At 38.9% G+C, this 21,528-nt stretch overlaps 1 protein-coding gene across 1 annotated transcript; it reads right to left on the bottom strand.

Moving 5' to 3' along the window:
• Nucleotides 1-6,801: 6,801 nt before the first annotated feature.
• On the bottom strand, nt 6,802-21,014 carry LOC121876613 (myelin transcription factor 1-like protein). Its single transcript, XM_042381884.1, has 3 exons — nt 20,806-21,014; nt 18,758-18,928; nt 6,802-9,314 (listed from the first exon to the last, which is right to left on the bottom strand). Exons 1-3 carry the CDS (start codon nt 20,986-20,988, stop codon nt 7,770-7,772), a joined length of 1,899 nt encoding a protein of 632 aa, XP_042237818.1. The 5' UTR covers nt 20,989-21,014; the 3' UTR covers nt 6,802-7,769.
• Nucleotides 21,015-21,528: the final 514 nt, after the last annotated feature.

Genomic DNA, 21,528 nt, shown 5'->3' with positions numbered 1-21,528 from the left:
TTCTTGAGCACTTCATATCCAGGTCAACTTATTGCTTACTATATTGTGGGGTATACTGTACCTGCACTATGTACATGTTGAACCAATATTAATATGAATGATAATTTTACTGAATAGACATCTAACTAACTGGACAGATTTCTTCTTCTGTATTATGTTGCCCAACATTATTGTCAAATGTCTTATAAAATATCACTTATTAATTACGTATTTATAGTGATCAATTTCTCTAAAAAAAAATCATATCTGAAATACTTGTACTCCTATCCTTGGTAGTAATCTCTTTCTTTCAGTTGCAGTATTTATCTCTTCCAGAATTTTCCATGAAACTTACATTCATTCTCTTACTAAAATCCTCATCCACATTTTTTCTATAAATTTTGTTATCTTTTTATCTTCAAGTACTGAGACAGTACTCTTCCATCAAGCAGCCATCATACCAAGTAAAATACAGTATCCCAGAACCCTAAGCCTCTGGGAGGCCCAGAAGAGGGGAGATGACATTTAAAACACTTTTAATTATCATCATTTACTAAAAAAAATTGTTTTTAACTCAGATCCTTAATCAGCATGTCTAAAAGTACTGGTAGCTTCCCTAAATAAAATATTGAAAAAATCATTTTGAAAAATTCTGGTGAAAAAGCAAGGTACTTACCTATTGTACAGGCATTCACCGATTTACAAAGGGGTTCCATTCCAAATAACCTTTCGTAAATTGGATTGCATTTTCCCTTTGACTTACCGGTAAATTAAAAAGGTTGAGATATGTAACTATGAAAGAATACTTCCACAAAACATGTTTATAATAAAAAAATTTGGTGTACACAATTATTTGTACACCAACAATAAACATAAGGTAAGTGAAATACATACAGTACTGTAGTAATAATTTTGCACCTGTACTTATGGGAAAATATATTGGTGTAGTAATAGGGCTCAGTATGTAGCTTTCCATCCTATAATTGGAGATATGTTCTCTACTTAAAAATCCCAAGCTTGCTCCTTGATAAGTTATTGCATCATCCTATACAGTATTCCCGCTGCTTTGTTTACATGACTAAAACAATACCCGCAGCGGTTCATACTGATAATGTGGCAGCCGAGGCTAATGTAACACAAAATCTTCAAGGCGAGAGGAAAGAACAATTTGAAATAAACACAAGAAAACCTCATTATAAAGAATCTGGAGACAAAAACAGTTAGACAGATGCTGAGAAATGTGGTTGCCTTTGTAGATGAGTTGCACATCACATATGTGGAAGACTTGATAAATGCATAGTGCAGATAGTTGGTGAGGATCACCAAACCTAAACAAGCACAAGAGGTATATCTTGAAGAAGGCATGGAACTTCAAACAAGAAACAGAGTATAGCAATGTCTACATCATCCCCAACCTAACAATTCATCAACAAAAAAACAAAGAGCTCACAGACAAATTGAAAATTATGCAGTGACCTACAATTCAATTCAATTTCAAAAGTTTCTTCCATATTAGAGGAAAAGGGATCCTAGAGCTGTTACTAGGTACAGTCATGAGCCATAGTTTCTGGCCCAACCTGGTTGGAGGGGAGTCTTAGTTATGGGCCCTTTCTGGACGACGGCTCATTGTGTTGGGCGTGTGGCAACGCACACACTAACACCCTTGTCCACCGAGTTGAACGATATGTCGCCATCACTTTTTTGCCAACCAGATTAGCATAAACATAAGAATCAGTAACAATTGTTATAATGAACAGTATATAAATCTTAATTCATACATGTGACCTCCACGAAACTGGAAAACTATGAATACAGTATTGAATATTTCGGATTCAAAGCAGCTTCTTGGTGTTTGGTGAAACACATATTAGGCAGAATTGAATAGGAGTGCAGTAACATATCAGCAGCCGGAACAGGTTCAGCCATATTTTGACAAATAATTGGTAGATGTATCTCGACATGAGACACCTTGTGGTGATATTATAATTAGCTATAATTAAATGTGATAAGACACTAAAAGGCTACATTGTTTGAAGACCTTTATTTCAGAAGCTAATAAACCTCAGAATTTACAAGCACCAGACTGGTGCCTGCACTTCAGCACCTCAACTACCCTGAGAGATTGAAGCGCTTGAACTTGCCTAGCTTATACTACAGACGGGCAAGGGGCGACCTAACTGAGGTGTATAAGCATCTCAAGGGGCACTACTCGGTTGAGTGTCCTTACTTGGACCTGGCGGACGCTCACCCCACAAGGGGTCACAGCTCAAGATTGAAGAAGCCGCAAGTCCAGAAAACTGTGAGGGAAAACTTTTTCAGAGTGAGAGTTGTGAACTCTTGGAACAATCTGCTAGAAAGTGTTGTGACGGCACTGAGTGTAAGCTCTTTCAAGACAAGACTTGACCAACACTGGAGTAGGTTCAGGTTCATTCAGGAGCCGGTGCATGCCCAGTACTTGCCAACAATGCGTAACAGAGATGTGACCGATTGCCCAAGCGGCTAATGAGCTGATCAGTGGTGAAGAGGATAAAAGTAAAAGTAATATCATCAATATCCCCATGCATGTGACCACCTTAATATATATCTTTAATGTAATGAAATATATGGAAAGATTGGGTGTGGTAGGTACTAGATGGACCTCCAGGAAGATGTGATGAGCACACAAGATTGGAAATACTATACCGTATATAGCATTGAAGGACCTTTGAGGACGGATGTGATGCACAGTTGTATGAGGTGAGACCATGATATGTGTTTTGAGGCTGTGTTACAGATGAGGAAAACCAAAATAGAGCACATCTGTCTGGCAGCAAATGGAGTCTGTATTGCTCCTGACTGACAACTTTGCATAACAGTAGGAAAAGTTTACAAGAGTGAAATATAACATTTTATGGCCATACTTCTCCTTTGTATATGTTGTATATCAGCAGTTTTACTTATGGATTGAGTCTTCATCAAGGCTTTGTATGAAGGCTCCTGGAATATTTTTATCTTAGCACTTTTTAGAAACCTTTTTTTATATTTGCCTTTCATTTCAATATTTATAAATAATGGTTCCTTATTTAACCTTTATTTATTTGTTACATATTTAGTAAAAAAAATTCACATTATTATGTAAATGGGTCATCCTTGTCTTCATATAAGATTGTTGAACCAAATAATTGACCAAAAAAATTAATTCCTTTTGAATTCACGAGCATGTTACAATTTAGACTTTATTCTTTATTTCAAATTTGAAAAAAAAAAGTCTCCTTTCCTAAGCACATTGTAGTTACAAGTAGTATGTCACTAACAGTATACAGCACAGTATGGTATTCTAATTGTATAATATATATGGTATATGTAAGCCAATATTGATCTACTACATTTATTGTTCCATTCAGCACAACAATATACAACCTTAAACATTAATATACATAGATTACATGTCTATATGTACAGTCATTCAGGTTATTAAAACTACATTTAAAATATGGAGACAGGTTTCCATATTTTGGCTAATATATACAGTTGAATCAAATAATTCTGCTGGTTGATTACACATTGTCCAGTTCAGTAAATAATTTTATAATTAAATCTGTACCATATTCTGTTCTTTAGCATTCAAATATATATGTACAGTACACTCAAAAGCTGCAGACATTAAACAGAGGAAAGAAACATTAGGACACAGTATGAGAAATATTTAGAATTCCTAAGAAATGCAATAACAATGTTATTGTCGAGAAATTAATGGTAATACTGTACGAACAATAGTGTTAGATAATAAAACATTACCCGAATAACTGAAGCCATTGAAAAATATAGGTAAAGTTTACACAAGACTGAATTTGCATGATCAGTGAAGTGTCAACAAAATACTGTACAGTATTGATTAAAAAAGCTTACAATACATATTTGTAATATATAACTGAAGTGAGATCTGTCATTTGAATAGTGAATTACATAAAAAAAGCTTTGAAATGCAGTACAGTACATGCACATTCAACCAAAGATGCATTGACCCCACCCTGGCTCTTGTACTTGCAATTTAACCTGGCAATACTTGGTGAAGTACAGTGCATTGTGATTGGAGGATCTATTTTCAGATATACCACTGTTAGCATTAATATTGAACAATCCATCGGTAGCATTTTTACATTAATAAACTATCCATCGTTATTTAAGATCACGAGAAGTTTCCAAATATTAGTACATTTACTTAAATAATGAATTTATATTAATGTATTGGCAACTCAACTACAAACCAGGGCTGCCAAAAGATTCTCACATCAAATTTTCTTTATCATTTAAGAAAATATACAAATATTTGAAAGCTTCTCATAACCTTAAATAATGCTGAATAGATTATTATTATAACAATGCTACCTATGGATTGTTCAATATTTATGCTGACAGTGATACAGCCAAACAAATATCTGCCAAACACATAACCACCAATCATAATCCCCATTACATACAGCCTTACCTTACCAAGTACGTATTGTTAGGTAAAATTGCGAGTATGAGAGCCAGGGGTGGGGTCGATGCGTCTTTGGTTGACTGTACATATTAGTACTAAATGAGTGCAATATGTATTTGAGTTAGCTTGCTCAACAATGCAATAAGTGTACACAGTATGGTAGTACCAAATACAAGATTTTAATAATGTATTTAAGTTTGCTCAACATGAAAGGACCCAACACTTACTATAAGGTGGAGGAAAATCCTAGTCTCTGATCCTCATTATGTCTTAGATAAAAATCTCACTTTATCTGGGTCGAGGCTATAGACTTATCCGTTCCATCACACAGAGAAGAGTAGAGACATCGGTCTAGACCTTCTCGTGGTTACACATGAAACCTCTTGTTCCTTCCATATGTGTGAATACCTCATAGAGTGATCTTCCAGAAACACTCCTATACTGTATTGTCTATACTTCATGGATATTTTGTATGAGCAAACTGTTTACATAATTACCTGGCAAGTGGTGTTGATTGGTGCAAAATGAGGAGTGTTTTATTACCGTACTGGATGAGTAACTTGAAAGAAACAATGTCTTAAGTTTCCAAAATTATAGTACAGTATTCTAGTGTGTATGGATGCTTGCAAGCATAAACTCATAGATCATCTTATTAACATCATTGCCTCTCAATCTACCATCCTGCTTATCAGATCACCTATTTAAGTAACTCTTTTAGTTCAGGAGTGCTAACTTAACAGATGTTAGACCTCAATCAATCTTCAAATGGCACCCCTATCCCACCTCACTCAAGGATTTTGTAATACTATAAAGACCACATGAATCCTGACTGGCTAGTAAGCTGACTAGAGGCAAAGTATTTACTGAAGATTTATAAGGCCACATAAAGGGTATATTAATTTTGTAAACTCCAGTTACATTTGCAGTAAAATTTGCTAAATTAAGAGACAATGTTGTGAAACTTGTGATTTTATAATTTCATATATGAATTTATCTTTATAATATAACAGGAATAATCATTATAAAGCATAGTTCTCTTAGTGATTTCAATACAGATTACAGTACTTTAATAAATTTAAATAAGGATTATCAGTAATAAATTTATACATATAAACTGACCTGAATGTTGCAACCATATACAAGGCAAATTTTTACATAAAAACAGTTAAAGTACTCTTATCGGGAAGTTTTAGAGTAATTTATACATAGAAACTTATCAGAAAGTTTAATGGAGACTAGAAAGGCACTGATCAAGTAGAGTATAATGCTCAGTTATAAGCAAGTGTGTACAGTATTTGAGTCAATGAGTATTTTGGTAATTGCTGTAAACTTATTAAACATGCTTTGTGACATGAAACATCAAATATAATTTTCAATGGTATTTGCATACTGACAAATGTACACATGTTAACTTTGATGGCATACAAATGTTAACTTTCAATCCAGGTGTTGTATATATACGAGGAAACTTCTCAAGCTCAATAACAGCCTGTATATATAAACAATTAACACTAACACTCATTAAAATTGGGAATTATTTATTTTAAATTAAACTTGCCTTTCACAATAAGAATTTACATTAACAATGCTGCTTATCAAGTGAAGTGACTCAAATTATAAGCCTATAAGTCACTTAAAGTTTGCACACATTTTCCATGGAATTACCGAGATAAAAGTTATATGTGTACTTAAGAGCTATGACTTGCATCTCATACATTCTTCAGAATAACAAACATGTGTCAATGAATGCATCACACATAATCATAATCATTTCATTTTCATAAAAGAATCTTAGATTATTGTTTCCCAACAAATGTGGCCTAGAAAGACTTACAGATATATGTTCTGTAGACAATCCCACTCAGTAACAATTTATACAAACTATCTCATGCCATAACAATAATACAGGGTATATAAAATTAACCAAATTTTGCCAATTGACGTGAAATTTAAAATATATTGGCTCATAAACTAAGTCTTTTGAACTGAAATCCAACAGGAAAAAATGGGGGCAAATAATGCAGCACCAATCACCCCACTTTCAGTAACCAACCCAGATGAATGCAAACACAAATGTACATGTTTTGTAACCAGGATTTCAATGATCTAGTTGAAGATATTGACTTCTTTCAGAATCTGTAGCAAGACTCACTGCCATCTATGACAAGAAATGGTTCAACCACTATAACAGGTAGTAATTTAAATTGTACAGTACTATATATATATATATATATATATATATATATATATATATATATATATATATATATATATATATATATATATATATATATATATATATATATATATATATATATATATATATATATATATATATATATATATATATATATACACAGTATACACACACACTTTACAGGTACTGTATACTGTATTGTTTTCTAAGTACAGTACTGTACCATGTTTTAACAGGAATATCTTTACAATATGATCTGAAATGCATGGCAGATGCCATTCAACTATGTATCATGAAAATATAAATGCATTTTGTGATTGACTGTGTTTCAGTGAATCACATTTAATGCTATTTTTATATACCTCTACTGTACTTGCAATAAATCCAAATAAAAGTATTTACATTAAACTTCTATAGCAAGCACCTTGTGATTTATTACAGCACTCTCAGTTTTATTTAGTGTACAGTAATACTGGAATACTGTACACTCAAGAGATAGAAGTAATTAAGTGAGACACTCAATATGTCTCGCTTCATCACTAAATGCTTGTAAAAGAAATGTTTCACTTTGTATATCGTAATGTTTGGTGCAAAGCAAGCAATATCATCAGCTTTCATGGCACATACTGTACTGTGTCTATTAAAAATTTTTAAATAAATTTTAAAATGTGATATTATACCTGGCTGCTTATTAGCAAACCCTTGTTCATAATGCTTATGTAAGAAGCCTGCATTAATTTCAAGTGGATTGGCATTGCTATATTCAATATTAGATGGTGCAACATAATTGGCACATCATGCACTTCTTGCTGAGATATGCATGTAAAGCATACGAGTAAGGTATTTTATATTCTGAATAATCTGTAATGTACAACTTAATGAGAGTGACATAGTGTATAATATACAGTGAATGCATGATTCTATAACTACATTATTTTAACTTTACTTTGCTCTAAACTCTGTCAAATTTAACCAAATTTTTGCTCATGGGTCAGAGATCTGTAATACTGTATTATTTTTTCCTCAGATTGTGTTAGTCTACTGTAAATTATTAAAAAAAAGTTTCATAAGGTGATAATGAAGTGATAATTTTCTTTTCAATTTTAAAAAATCTGAGGAAAGTACAGTAATTTACACAAAGACTTCTCGTTTTGATCTAGGTGTTACCCTCGAAGATGTTCCCAGGCCCAAGTCACTGGAAAAACGAAAAGCATAACCATCACGAGTAACTCGTGCTCTCCGTGTCATGGTAGCTACACGAAAGATTCTTTCTGATTCTGTATTTTGTGTAACTCTTAAGCTTAAGTTACCCTTCTTGGCTGTTTTGTGGTCATTGAGAACTTCTCTAGGTAATGGAATGTTTTCTGTGATTGTTTCACGAGGAGTTACCATGCCAGTGAAGGACCGAGTACGAAGTTTTTGTGACTTTAATGATTCCTGGGAATCTTCACACAGGTATGAATCAGGAACTGCAAGACTGATCTTACGTGTTAGTTGGTTTGTTGTACATGATTCTTTGTTGCATGTTCTGGTGTGGGGTGAAGGGTGTGGCTCTGATGATGAAAACGTGTTTTCTTTTATTGTTGTGATGATGTTGTCACCATAGTGATCACTACTTGGTACATAAAATGTGTTGCCAATTGTTGCACCTCCCTGTCTAAGGGAATCTAAATTACCATGATTCCAAGAGTCTTTAGTACATTCTATGTACTCCTCTGGTGTTGTGGTACTAACTGTCACAATATTTGTTGTTTTGAGAGAAGTTTGCAACTCTTCAGTTCTCACATTGACAATCTTAGCTTCATTATCAGCAGGTTCAGGACCATAATATTCATCATCAGGTTTTACATAAGCACCAAAATATGGCCTAGAATTAATAACCACACAGTCATCTGAAGATGCCTCATAAGAATTACTATCAGAAGCTGTCCCAGAGGTACTGGCAAACCTGGCTCGCAAAAACTCCATCTTACTCATTGCATTTTGTTGGTTATATCCTTTGTCCCTGTGGTAAGTTAGCTGATCTTCCCGCAGAGATGTCCTAGCAAAGTTCCTCCTTCCATTTTTCTTATGAGTTGGAGACTCTCTTAGAGATGCTCCAGCAAAGGATCTGGCCTTTAAGAGAACTCTAGTGTGGGTGGCCATATCTGAGGAAATCCTAAAGGATTCTGGACGGGCACTTCGATCTCTATTTCTTGCAGATGGAGGAATAGAAACTCTTGTGCGAACAAAACGCCGCCCTTCAGGAGGACAGAAGCTCCCGAGACTACCTCCAAATGTCTTATCCATTTCTAGGTCACAGGTGTTTGGGTCAGTAGTGGAGATATAACAACTGCTCTTAGAGAGACAGGAGGTACTGATTGAGCGTTGAGTAGAAGAATTAGAGAAAGAGGACGAATCGTCAGTATTGATGGTAATATTGATGTTAAAATCCTCATTGGTAGTGATGCTATATCTTCTGCTTATCTTGTTACTGGTAAAGTTGGTGATGTTGGTCGTGCCACAGTCTTCATCATTTTCCTTTAGGTTGCTGCTGCTGCTGCTGCAGTTAATATATTTCATACTTGTGTTGTTTGTGGTGCAGATGCTGTTGTTGGCAGTGGAAGTTTTGGTACTGGACTGACTGGCGTTGCTGGGAAGTTTGATAACATTGTGGTTTGGTTGGTGGTACTCAGTCTGCAAATACAGTTTGTAGTTATAAAAAAATTAACATTGTGGTTCGGTTGGTGGTAACCAATCTGCAAATACAGTTTGTACTCTAGTTATAAAATGCTGAACACAAGTAATAATTATTGTAATACAGTACTGCAGTAAGAAAAATATTAATTAAAGATACTAGTTTACTGTATAGGTAATAATGAGAGGCCACAGTCTATTTGTTAAACTTAATTTCTATATGATCAATCTCATCAACCTAATGTATTATTTATCTTTAAAAATCAAATTCAGTGATGAGTAACAAGATAAAAATACTGTATATAAATTTGCTTACAAATCATGAACCCACCACATATACAATGCAATATATACAGCATATGAATATTATCCAGACCCTGAAACACAGAGACTTTAGTCAAGGTGTGATCAATGTCGTCAACTTAAAAGCACTAGTCTTGGTTTGGCATAGGTCAGAGGAGTAGACAGTAATGCAAAGGCAAATGATATGTACAGAAGAAAGAGCACACACTATGATAGGATAAACCAAGGACATATAAGGACAGTATATCATAAGAATCCAACCTCTCAAACCTTTAACATCCATACACTCATATCCAGTTTGTATATAAAACACAGTACTGTACAATATGTCTATCTTAAACATGTTACAGTGAATAATCTCTATAATACTGTATGTTTCTTTTTACCAATTGTTTGCGAGTTTCTCCAATAGCTGTAATCTTCTTGATTCTTGGGGGATTTTAATGGTGAAGTCTCCTTAAGTCCGTGTTTTATTCTACAGTGATATACCTGTATCTCTATGAGGACACACTGGTGAATGAAGCAGTCAGTACAGTACAAGTTTGCACAAAGTTCAGGAAGAGAAGAAATTTCATTATTCTACCAACTGCTTAACTGGAGTCACTCAAAAGACTCACAATGGGGCTGTAAACTCAATTATACTACACCAATACAGTATGTATTATATTATCTACTCTCACTGGTTATTTCACTAACCTGTAATAAAACTGTATCACTACTGAATACTGTACTGTCTGTCCTAATGGGAAAGGAAAAAACTAAGAGTTTTAAGTTCTCACTGATAAAAAAAGCCTCAACAGGTATTTAGAAAAAAATCACATACAATTTATAAAGGAACATATACAGTATATCAAGGTTATTCATATATATATGTACAGCGCTGTACATCATTTTCTGCATTAAAAAAGATAATTTACATAAGTGAAGAAATAATTATAATCATGTTAGTAAAAATAGTTCTTCACACTTGAAAATAATACAAGTACCACAGGAACAATGAAGTTTATAACATGATACAGATTGCAGTCAGGGATATCATTCCTCTTTAGTCCTCTACACTCTACTTATTATTAACACGTGCATGTGATCTTTTATATACATCACCACATTATTGTTTAAGTATTCAAGAGTGACTTTTAACTTCACCCAAAAAATATTTCACACTGAACATGGGATGGTTCGTAAAAACAGGGTACTAACTTGGTGCTCCACATGGCACAAACTGAACAGTACTGTACATTGACCTCACTGTACCAATATGTAATGTACACTCCATGAAGCTGGGTAGTGTACACCATTACTTTTCATTGGTAAGTAATGTTTACTTGCACTGCTCTGGTAAATTTTAAGTTCCAACCCATAAAGCAAGCAAAATTAAATTAAAACTCACCATCCATTTGTCAATTGAAAATATAAATGGGTGTTTATTTAAATGAATCCTCTCTCTCTCTCTCTCTCAAATATTTCCATAATAATAAGCAGACAGATATACAGTACTGTACCTGCAGGGATGACTGTTTAATTGTCACGGGTAACCTCAGTCCATGGTTGGATAACTAATAGGTTGTCAGTTAATTGAAAATATCCAAAGGAGGGTCACCACTACAGTCTCGGTAACCCAGAGAGATTGGAACGTATGCAGTTGTCTAGCTTATATTATAGGCGAACAAGGTGAATTAATTGAAGTCTGTAAACACCTCCGAGGTCATTACTCAGTCCAATGTTCATATCTGGAGCTGGCGGATGCCTGCCCCACTAGGGGTCACAGCTTAAGCTCGAACAAGCCAAAGTTCAGAAAATTATCAGGGCAAACTTTTGGCGTGAGAGCTATAAACTCTTGGAACAATCTGTCAGAGTGCGTTGTGACGAACTGAGTGTGATCCCAATCATGACCATACTTGACAAGCTCTGGTGCAGGTACAGATATATTCAGGAGTCAGTTCATGCCCAGTACTTGCCAACAGTGTGTAACAGACGTGACCAAGCGGCTAACGAGCCGATCAGCGGCGAAGAGGCTAAAAGTAACACTCAGATCATGGAAGGATAACTAATAACACTCACACCATGAGAGGATAATTGTTAACACACACACACCAGGGGAGGATAGCTATAATTATCCCATTTTCTTTCGTACAAAATACCCACCATACTGTACCAGACACCGCGGTATCTTGATTGGATACATAACATTACACACATACACACTCAAATGTCTTAGGTGTGTACGTGATTTGACACAATTTCACACAGAACATTTACACTCAAGTTGCGAAATTTACACAGTTTTCACTTTGAGGATTGTATACACTTTCACACTCATCCGTTCAGTGTTGTGAGAGGCGTGTTATCCAGCGTGACTATCAAATACCGGTTTTTTTTCCCCTGGTACTCCGATTTCCTCCTGTACTAACACTGGACAATGGAGGGCGGGGAGAGATTAAACAAGCCGCTGGATTCCTTTCCCCGTCAAATCGGTAGGCATAATTATATGACATAATATTATATAAATAGACATTTCTGATCTTCCAGTGATAAGAATCGAAATGTCTATCAAAATACTGTCAGTTGCTAAAGTTTGGATATCAATATAAAAGTTTCCTCTGTGAGTCAACAAACAGCGGGCGAGACACGTGCTGGTGGGGCGGGAGGAGGCCTTACACACGCTGGTAATAGGATAATGGTGGGCAGTGTTGATGCGCCTCACTACTGGAGTCTGGAGGCCGTGTCAGAGGTGCTGCTTCCTTCACAAAGTCACCCAACACACACGCACAAAGATTATTTCTATCATGCTCAGTTAAATAAACAAGTATATACAATTAAGTGTTGTCTAAAGGAGTAAAGGGTAATCCTCAGAGCATAACACGTCAGAACCAGATGATGATTATGACCTGCGGAGACGACTAGTATGGGCGAGTGTCTTTCTAGGGGTCCACCTCACCTCCCCTAACTACTTCTGTAGAAGTGGGGCTCGTTAGGTTTGGGGTTCGTTAGGTTTGGGGTTCGTTAGGATTTGGGGTTCGTTAGGATTTGGGGTTCGTTAGGATTTGGGGTTCGTTAGGATTTGGGGCTGATTAGGGTTTAAAGCCCCCTTGAGAATGGGGCCCATAAAAACTGGACCCCAATTCCAGTAGTTAAGTACAGTCGGGGCCTAGTAATACAAGGGGGGGGGGAGCTAGTACAACTAGTATGGTACAGGTAGGGTCTGGCTTCATGGTTTTCCACACTGATACTAACAAGACTCTTAAACACGTGGCGGTAAAAGTCATTAGATACGCGGCTGTCCCGGGAGGCTGAGTCACACAAACATACACGCCAAGAAATTTCTAAAAAAAAACTGAAACTGTGCAATTGTTTGTATAGTGAGAGTAGCCACCATAACTACTCCGTGCGTCAATATATGGTGATGGTGACGGAGGACTGGAGACGGGAGAGTGAAGGATAGTGACTGGGAAGACTTGAAGGAGGCTGGCTGGGACGTGTGGGTGGGGTCGTCTTGTGGTGGCCAGCTTGGGGGGGGGGTCATGAACACACACCGTCGGTCACACAGTAAACAGGTAAAAGTGTACTAAACGTCCGATATATATGAGCACCTCCCACACCGTCATATCTTAGCTCTTACTTCCTGTACTTTATGGTTCTGTTGTAAAGTTCCCTTCTATCTGTCGTGTAAAACCGTTGGTAGTTAGTCGAGAAAAAATTATGTATATGTGTGAAAAGTCTTAAAAGTCTGAGCAGAAACAGTGAAGACAATATACGACAGGGAATTTCTACAGCTTGCGAGTAGAAGATCCAATTCCTGTGTTATAGAGAAGAACGGTCTGAAGTGTGGTGTGGGTGAGCCAAGTCGTGTTCGTACTGGGTGGTGAGGAGACTTACGTGAGGTCGTGAGTGTGAAGGGAGAGAGAGGGAGTAATATTTATCATGGAGGTCAATAACTGCTAAGTATGAGGAGTAATGGGATATAAACAGTGGACTAGGAAGGAGAGGAAACAGGAGTTATGCTAAGGATCGGACAGCAGTACCAAGTCACTCTAAAACCTCACGACGCAACACACACTTCAGTCACTCTGTACCAGGGAGCTCCTCAGACAGTCACGTCACCAAGGTCACTGATATGATGGGAATGTAAACAAAGTCAAGAGCAACTCCCTAAGTGGTGTCTCAGTCAGTGTACAGAAGAGTGAGGGAGGGAGCGAAGGCGTCTTTTGAACATACTCGTCCCTCCAAGGCTATCAGGTTAGTGTCTAGGTCCTGGACAACAGATGAGGTTGTCCTAAGTCCTCACATGCTTATTTCAAGACCGTCAGATCAGAGATAAAAAGCGTCAAACATGCACGTATAATGAACAAGATTAGATATCCCTTTCCCGGTTCATTACTTAGGACACAGTTGGTCTGTGTGGAGAAAAAGAGTCACCCAGAGGCAGATTATGAGAGTGTGGTAGTGGGGAAGTTCTCAGCGAGCAACACAGCGTCGGTCAACACGAGGACAGAGGGAAGCCATGTGCGTGGTAGTTGATGATCTTATTGACAAGTTACCACACACTCGTTTCTTTTCCGGTGGTGAGAGCAAACAACGAAGCAGGTGTCTTTCAAAACCTACCATTCGGCTTTTCTATCATGGTTCAAAGCACACATGACAGGAATTATGACACAAGCTGATAATTAAAACTCTCAAAGACCTGCTCAGCCTGCAGCTCACATCACTGGTAGAATATGAAACGGGGGTGTGGGAGGGGAAGAGGTAGTGGGAAAGGAGGAGGTAGGACAGGGAGATCATGTCCTCTTCCACAGTAACAAACTAACACACACACATTGTCCAGTGTCCTGTAACTTCTATGTCTTTCTTGTGTGTAATAGCAAACAACTAAAATATATGACCTTGTTCAGTTATTCGTATATCATCTATTTTCGTCTGTACAGGTAAATATGTTCACCTTAAATAATTATGAACATGTAATAAATAACATTACCTGTGATCAACAATTCATATGTTTCAGTTGTTAATGAGGAAAATGAAGAGAAATAAACAGAGGAGGGTAAGAGAACACTGGCCAGCTCTAGTAGCGTGTGAACGAGGTGGCCACAGTCTGGGCGTCACAGTGATCACGTAGAGTAGTAGACAAAGGTACAAGAATGGCTCCCTACATATCCCCATAGTTTCGTCAATCAAATGAGAAATTAAGAATTATATATAAATAGCATAGAACATTAACATATAAACAAGAAAACACGATAAATATCAAAAGCACCAATAGAGTAATATCAGAATATTAGTACAAATGTTTAAGTCATCATGATTTAGAATTACACAAACATCAACATAAAAAAAAAATAGATTAGGCTCTCCCCGGGTCAGTTAAATATATACAAACAGCATTAACATACAAACATCACCTACAAAATATCAATACCCATCAAGCATACTCTTAATCGCTAAGGCAAACACGAAAACAAAAATCATTAGTACATAACCATATAACGTTCCCCCCACATGTAAGCTTTAATGTTTATTTTGGCTGAAGAATGAACCCGACATGCAGTATATGTTCACCTAAATCATCCACGAGATAAGGCACATGCATTGAACCAGGTTAGACAGAGGTTATAGAGATGTGAGTAAATGGTATAGAATTATAGATGCTGTACTCACACACACGCACACACGCCTCCTATACCCGTGAGTAGCGTAAACGTGTGTGAGGGAGGCGAGCATTTATAAGGTTTGATCCCCTCACTAACACGTAAGACTTTTATTACCATGCAACTTCCAAAATAACAAAAAGACTGTTCAATGAGCTGTTCCGTGAAATGCAAATACTAGAACCATAGCCGGACCAATAATTAATGAACCGTTCTAGGAGCTGGTGGTAGTAGTAGCGTTAGCGGTGGTGATTTAGAGAACCACCAGCGTGTAGCACTTACCACTAAGAGGATCAAACCAACCATGCAGACACCCCTCTACCTGTCTTCTGCACGGTGTAATCCATCGTTAGGAGGGTAAAAATAACTACCTCACATACACCACGAGATCCCAAACATAACTGCACCAAAATAACGTGACAAGAGACCAATTGCATGACTAAAAAACGTGAAACATGCAAAAGAAAATATTGCTTCTACGTGAGCTAAGAGTCCCAGGCATCCATCAATACAAAGCGTCATACCAAGAGGGCAACGACACACACACAGGGAAGACTGCATCATGCTGCGCGGGTCATACAATATCTTGCTAAAGCCTTCAGTCTTCCCTACAGTGCGGTGTGACGGTAAAAAGAAACGCACTGAATAGTTTCTCAAAGATTCCTACGTTACATTGTATCTTTTTTATCGTAATTAGATATTAATAATGATAAACGGTAGCATGATATTGATGGCAGTCAAAACTATAGCAATAATTGTATTGGGTCTACAATAATTAATCTAGTAATATTATACATAGTTATAAAGGGTGGGAACATTTAATGTAGGAACCTTCAGGAATGCTAATACAGTGTCGGCAGTTAAGCACCACATTCTATACGGTGTTTCAGGAATGCCAGCTGAAGTGAACGTGTCAGCTGAAGTCCACTACCTGTAGTGAACTCCTTGAGACGCGAGGTCTGAGTGCCACAGAACTCTCTTCAGCGATACCACAACCATAGGGAGTTAAGTTGGGAGTTTACTGTGGTTAATAATATTTTAGAGGTGTAAGACGAAGCTGGTAACAGTGAGTGATTCCAAGACTGGTAGTGAGAGTTTTGTGAGAGTCATGCAAGTGATGTGTGAGTGAGTGTGTGTGTAGGCTGTGCACTTATAAATTATAATAGATTAACAAGAAGTAGGATCATAATGAGTGATCAGTGGTGTGTTCAGTATCGGCTAACACAAGTAGTCGTGGGTAAATGTGTGAGGAGAGAGAGTGAGTGTGGGAACATTAATACTGAGTAGGGTGAGTTAGACTAGATACAACGGTGAGTATAACTGCACCACTACACGGTGAGTAGGCTGGTCCCGGTGCTTTAGTGATAGTAGTGGTGGTAGCGGTGGTCATACCGTTACATTATGAGTGCCTCGCGGTAGGGTGTGCGGACGAGGGGTCGGCTCGCCGCTGCTGTTGGTGGTGGTGGCGGCGGTTCTCGGGGTGGTGCTGATGGGGTCTTTCTGCAGTACACAGCCGCTGTAACCACAGTAGAGCTGGACCGTGGGCGGCCCACTGGAGTGTCCGGCTCCCACCTGTGGCCCGCACGACTTGGGGAGGGACCGCTCAGGGCCGCACTGCCCTCGAACACCCTCATATTGGTGGACTTTTGGGTATTAGTGCGACTCAGGGTGGCGGTGTGGTCACCCTCAGGCCGCCCTGACTGTCCAGTGAGGGCCTCGGAGTCAGGACGCCCCAACAGATGGGCCGAGGAAGACCGCCGTCTGTTACGAGCGTTTGGGGCGTATGACTTGCGTGACCGCATGAAGGCCAAATTGGCCATGCCATTATGGTCCCCCTGGCCATTCTGGGCCACGTGTGGACTGTTGGTGGCCCTCTGGAAGGCGTGGTGGGTAGCTCTGGAGGACTGGGTGGGGCTGGAGTCCGGACTAGTATGAGCGGCCTGGAAGGAAGCAAGCTACACTACCTGCACCTCCCTCACCCCCACCTGGACACACTCACTACCTGGCCAGGACCTAGCTGGAGACAGGACCTCCAGCAGAGTAGGACCTCCAACAAACTAGGGTGTCTACCTATCTAGGACTTCCACCTGGTTAAAGCCTCTACCTAGCTAGAGGTTTTATACAGCTAGGAATTTCGACTAACTAGGACCTCTTCCCACAGAGAGGCTTTACCTAGCTGGAGCCTGTACCTAGCCAAGCAAGTGGTTAACACAAAAGTTTATTATGGAAAGTCACTCTTTTTAATCTAAAGCTAAATTAGTATCTAAAGCACTATTAACACAAGAAGCTTCTACAGCACAGCTAGGAGTCAGAGCTACATGAAGGTTCTGTTCTGCTCATATTCACAGTAGCGGAAAGTGACATTGGCCATAAGGCTTAACAGTACCTACCATGGTGTTGATAAAGTCCCTTGATGCTGGTGTTTACAGAATCCCCCGAGAAAGTTACACGAAAAAAAAATCTTTCTGTTCTCCATCAGTTTCAGCACATAACTGGATTTCTCACCACATCCGCTGTGACTCTGGACTTGGAGGAGGCATTGCATTCCTACCTACAGGTCACAGCGGACAGTGAAGAAGACTATTATATACAGGAAACAGTGAAGTACATAATGATAGTTTGGATATGTAATTTCCTCAAGGGACTCCGTAAACACATATATATATATATCAAGGGACTTTGTAAACACCCTAACAATTAATACAGTTATATTCATACAGTAATAACAATAAACAGTATTAAAGTCTTACCTTGAGGGAAGATCACCTGATGATTTTATAATTAATTAATCTACTCGAGGTGCAGATATGACACACATTGAGCGCTTATAGTACAGGTAAAGAACTACTGAACCTAACAACTACTGGTAAAGTCTGTCTGTCTGTCTGTCTGTTTGCCTGTCTATCTATCTATCTATCTTTTACCTATCTATATATCTATCTATCAATCTATCCTCTCTCTCTCTCTCTCTCTCTCTCTCTCTCTCTCTCTCTCTCTCTTTTTTACTCCCTCTGTCGTGAGGGTCGTTCACCACCATCACCCAGGGACGTATTACTCCTACAGACACTCCCTCAGCAGTACTTCCTGCACCCCTTCGGGAGCACCACCACTAGAGGGGGGACGAGAGCGGCTACACCACTACACCTCCACAATATATCGGCCCTTCAACACCCAGCACGGGAGCCTAGAGACACGAGGCCGATGTAAACACAACAGCCAAGACACATGATCCTATTATCACGCCAGAAATGAACTCCACTACAAGCGAACTTCCGCCTGGCTTAGCTTCAAAACTCGCGTTAGATGCTATCAAACCTAACCTAACCTAACCTAACCTATCAAACCTAACCTAACCCAGCCACTTACCTATTTACCATAGTGAAGAAATGAGTGAGATATCGCCTTAAGAACTGACTTGTCTACGATCTATAACACACCACCTTTCCCTCCGGTCAGGGTGGAAGCAGGAGGCGTATAAGAGGTGATGGAACTCCTTACCTTGGAGGAGTACCGTGAGAACTGAGAGTCCCTGGAGGAGTTGGAGGAGAGAGTGGAGGTAGGGCTGGTGGAGTGGCTGGTGGAGTGGTCCAGTTCGAGGCCTTCGTCCACGTCAGATAAATTCTCTTCTCGCCCTCCACTCGTCTTCCCCCCCAGCCCGCCCACTCCCACCTGTGTGGCCATAAGCTTATTTATCACCTGTTGTGTCCTTAAGCTTAGTAATAACCTAGTGTATCCTTAAGCTTATCACCTGGTGTAGCCTTAAGCTTAGTTATCACCTAGTGTAGCCTTAAGTTTAGTTATCACCTGGTGTATACTTAAGCTTAGTTGTCACATGGTGTCCTTAAGCTTAGTTATCACCTGGTGCTTCTTTAAACTTAGTTATCACCTGGTGTGTCCTGAAGCTTAGTTAGCACCTGATGTGTTCTTAAGCTTAGTTATTACCTGGTGTGTTCTTAAGCTTAGTTATTACCTGATGTGTCCTTAAGCTTAGTTATCACCTGATATGTCCTTAAGCTTAGTTATCACCTAGTGTAGCCTTAAGTTTAGTTATCACCTGGTGTATACTTAAGCTTAGTTGTCACATGGTGTCCTTAAGCTTAGTTATCACCTGATGTGTCCTTAAGCTTAGTTATCACCTGGTGTGTTCTTAAGCTTAGTTATTACCTGATGTGTCCTTAAGCTTAGTTAACACCTGATATGTCCTTAAGCTTAGTTATCACCTGATGTCTTTCAGCTTAGTTATCACCTGGTGTGTCCTTAAGCTTAGTTATCACCTGGTGTGTCCTTAAGCTTAGTTATCACCGGGTGTATCCTTAAGCTTAGTAATCACCGGGTGTATCCTTAAGCTTAGTTATCACCCGATGTGTCTTTAAGCTTAATTATCACCTGGTGTGTCCTTAAGCTTAGTTATCAGTTGATATGTCTTTAAGCTTACTTATCACCTGATGTGTCATAAAGCTTAGTTATCACCTGGTGTGCCTTAAGCTTAGTTATCAACTGGTGTCTTTAAGCTTAATTATCACCTGGTGTGTCCTTAATCTTAGTAATCACCTGGTGTGTCCTTAAGCTTAGTTATCAGTTGGTGTGTCCTTAAGCTTAGTTATCAGTTGGTGTGTCCTTAAGCTTAGTTATCAGTTGGTGTGTCTAAGCTTAGTAATCACCTGGTGTGTCCTTAAGCTTAGTTATCAGTTGGTGTGTCCTTAAGCTTAGTTATCAGTTGGTGTGTCTTTAAGCTTAGTTACCACCCGGTGTGCTCTTAAGCTTAGTTATCACCTGGTGTGTTCTTAAGCTTAGTTATCAGTTGATGTGTCTTTAAGCTAAGTTATCACCCGGTGTGTTCTTAAGCTTAGTTATCACCTGGTGTGTTCTTAAGCTTAGTTATCACCCAATGTGTCCTTAATCTTAGTTATCACCTGTGTGGCCATAAGCTTGTATTACCGGTGTGGTCATAAGCTTAGTTATCACCTGTGTGGCCATAGGCTTGTATTACCTGTGTGGTCATAATCTTTTCACCTGTGTGTTCATAAGCTTAGTGTCAACCAACATAAGTTCTTACCGATGTTTACAAGCTTAATCGTCACCCGTATTCATAAGCATAATTTTGACCTGCATGTGTGTGTTCGCCAGCTTAAGCATTACCTGTACGTCAAAGCTTAATTACCCCCGTGTAAATCTGTTTAAGGTCTTATCATCTAAGCGTTGGTCAGCTTGCAGCTTAAATTTGGTGTGCTGACCGCCATCACCAATGTCACCCAGATTAAACCCCTTGAGTACGATGACTGAATCTCACGAGTACGATGATTTAAAACCACTGTGCCTTCCCTCCCTTCCCCAGTCTTTCCTCTTCACCAATATGTTTATCTCCCTTCCTTCCTTCCTCCCTTCCTTCCTTCCTCCCTTCCTTCATCCCTCCTTCCTTTCGTCTGTCTCTCCTTCATTATTTCCTTCCTTCCCTCCCTCCCTCCTTCCTTCCTTCCCTCCCTCCCTCCCTCCTTCCTTCCCTCCCTTCTTCCCTCCCCCCATCACACGTAAAACTGAACACATACCTGATCATCTTCATCATCGTCTTCCTCATCCTCGTCTTCTTCCTCATCCTCTTCCTCCTCGGTAAAGGAGTCGAGGGAGGTGGGCGAGGGAGCTCTGTGGGCGTGCGTGGGCGTGGTCTTGAGGGCGGAGATCGACTCGTGTAGGGTGAGGAGCTGCCGGAAGAGGGCGTTGTCCTGGTTCATAAGCGACGCCTGTGGGAGGAAGGAGATGGTAGTGGTCAGCGGGGCGGGACTAGTGACACGTGAGGGAGGGACCAAAAGATTGATAGATAGTGTGAATATTACTTATGTACATAATACCTAACTAGATAAGTGTACGTAAAACACCGACACACGTACACGTACACGCACACCGTAACACACACACACACACACACATATTTGCATACATCAAACACATAACTTATTTCTTATCATTATTCTATTAGTACATGCTTGACTAATTCATAACAATGACTGTGTGAAAATAGAGAACTAATAGTATGACAGAAAAAAACGAGTCTGTTTATTCTTGAGTAAATAAAAAAAAATACATTAATATTACTACTACTATTATTATTATTAAAACAAACGTTTAGGTATTTCCGTTGCATCTGAAATATTCTCAAGCATCCATTTAATTCTTCACTGTCATACAAAAAACTATAGAGAATTTTATCAATATTATTAAATTATACTTCGCTAAGTTTGTGGCTCGCTTGATCTGCTTTCCGTTAGTCCCGT

This window comes from Homarus americanus, unplaced genomic scaffold, assembly GCF_018991925.1.
Source record: "Homarus americanus isolate GMGI-L3 unplaced genomic scaffold, GMGI_Hamer_2.0 scaffold28, whole genome shotgun sequence".
Lineage (NCBI taxonomy): Eukaryota > Metazoa > Arthropoda > Malacostraca > Decapoda > Nephropidae > Homarus > Homarus americanus.
Note: the sequence above shows the minus strand (reverse complement) of the source record. Positions and strands in the feature narration are given on the sequence as shown.

Bases quoted from the DNA above. Each gene is read 5' to 3' on its own strand.
- LOC121876613 (XM_042381884.1), bottom strand. From the start codon at position 20,988: ATGAACCAGGACAACGCCCTCTTCCGGCAGCTCCTCACCCTACACGAG. The intron at 18,929-20,805 runs GTATGTGTTCAG...ATGGCCACACAG, and splicing joins ACGATGATGAAGATGATCAG to GTGGGAGTGGGCGGGCTGGG. The intron at 9,315-18,757 runs GTAAGGAGTTCC...CTGTATTTGCAG, and splicing joins TCTCACGGTACTCCTCCAAG to ACTGAGTACCACCAACCAAA.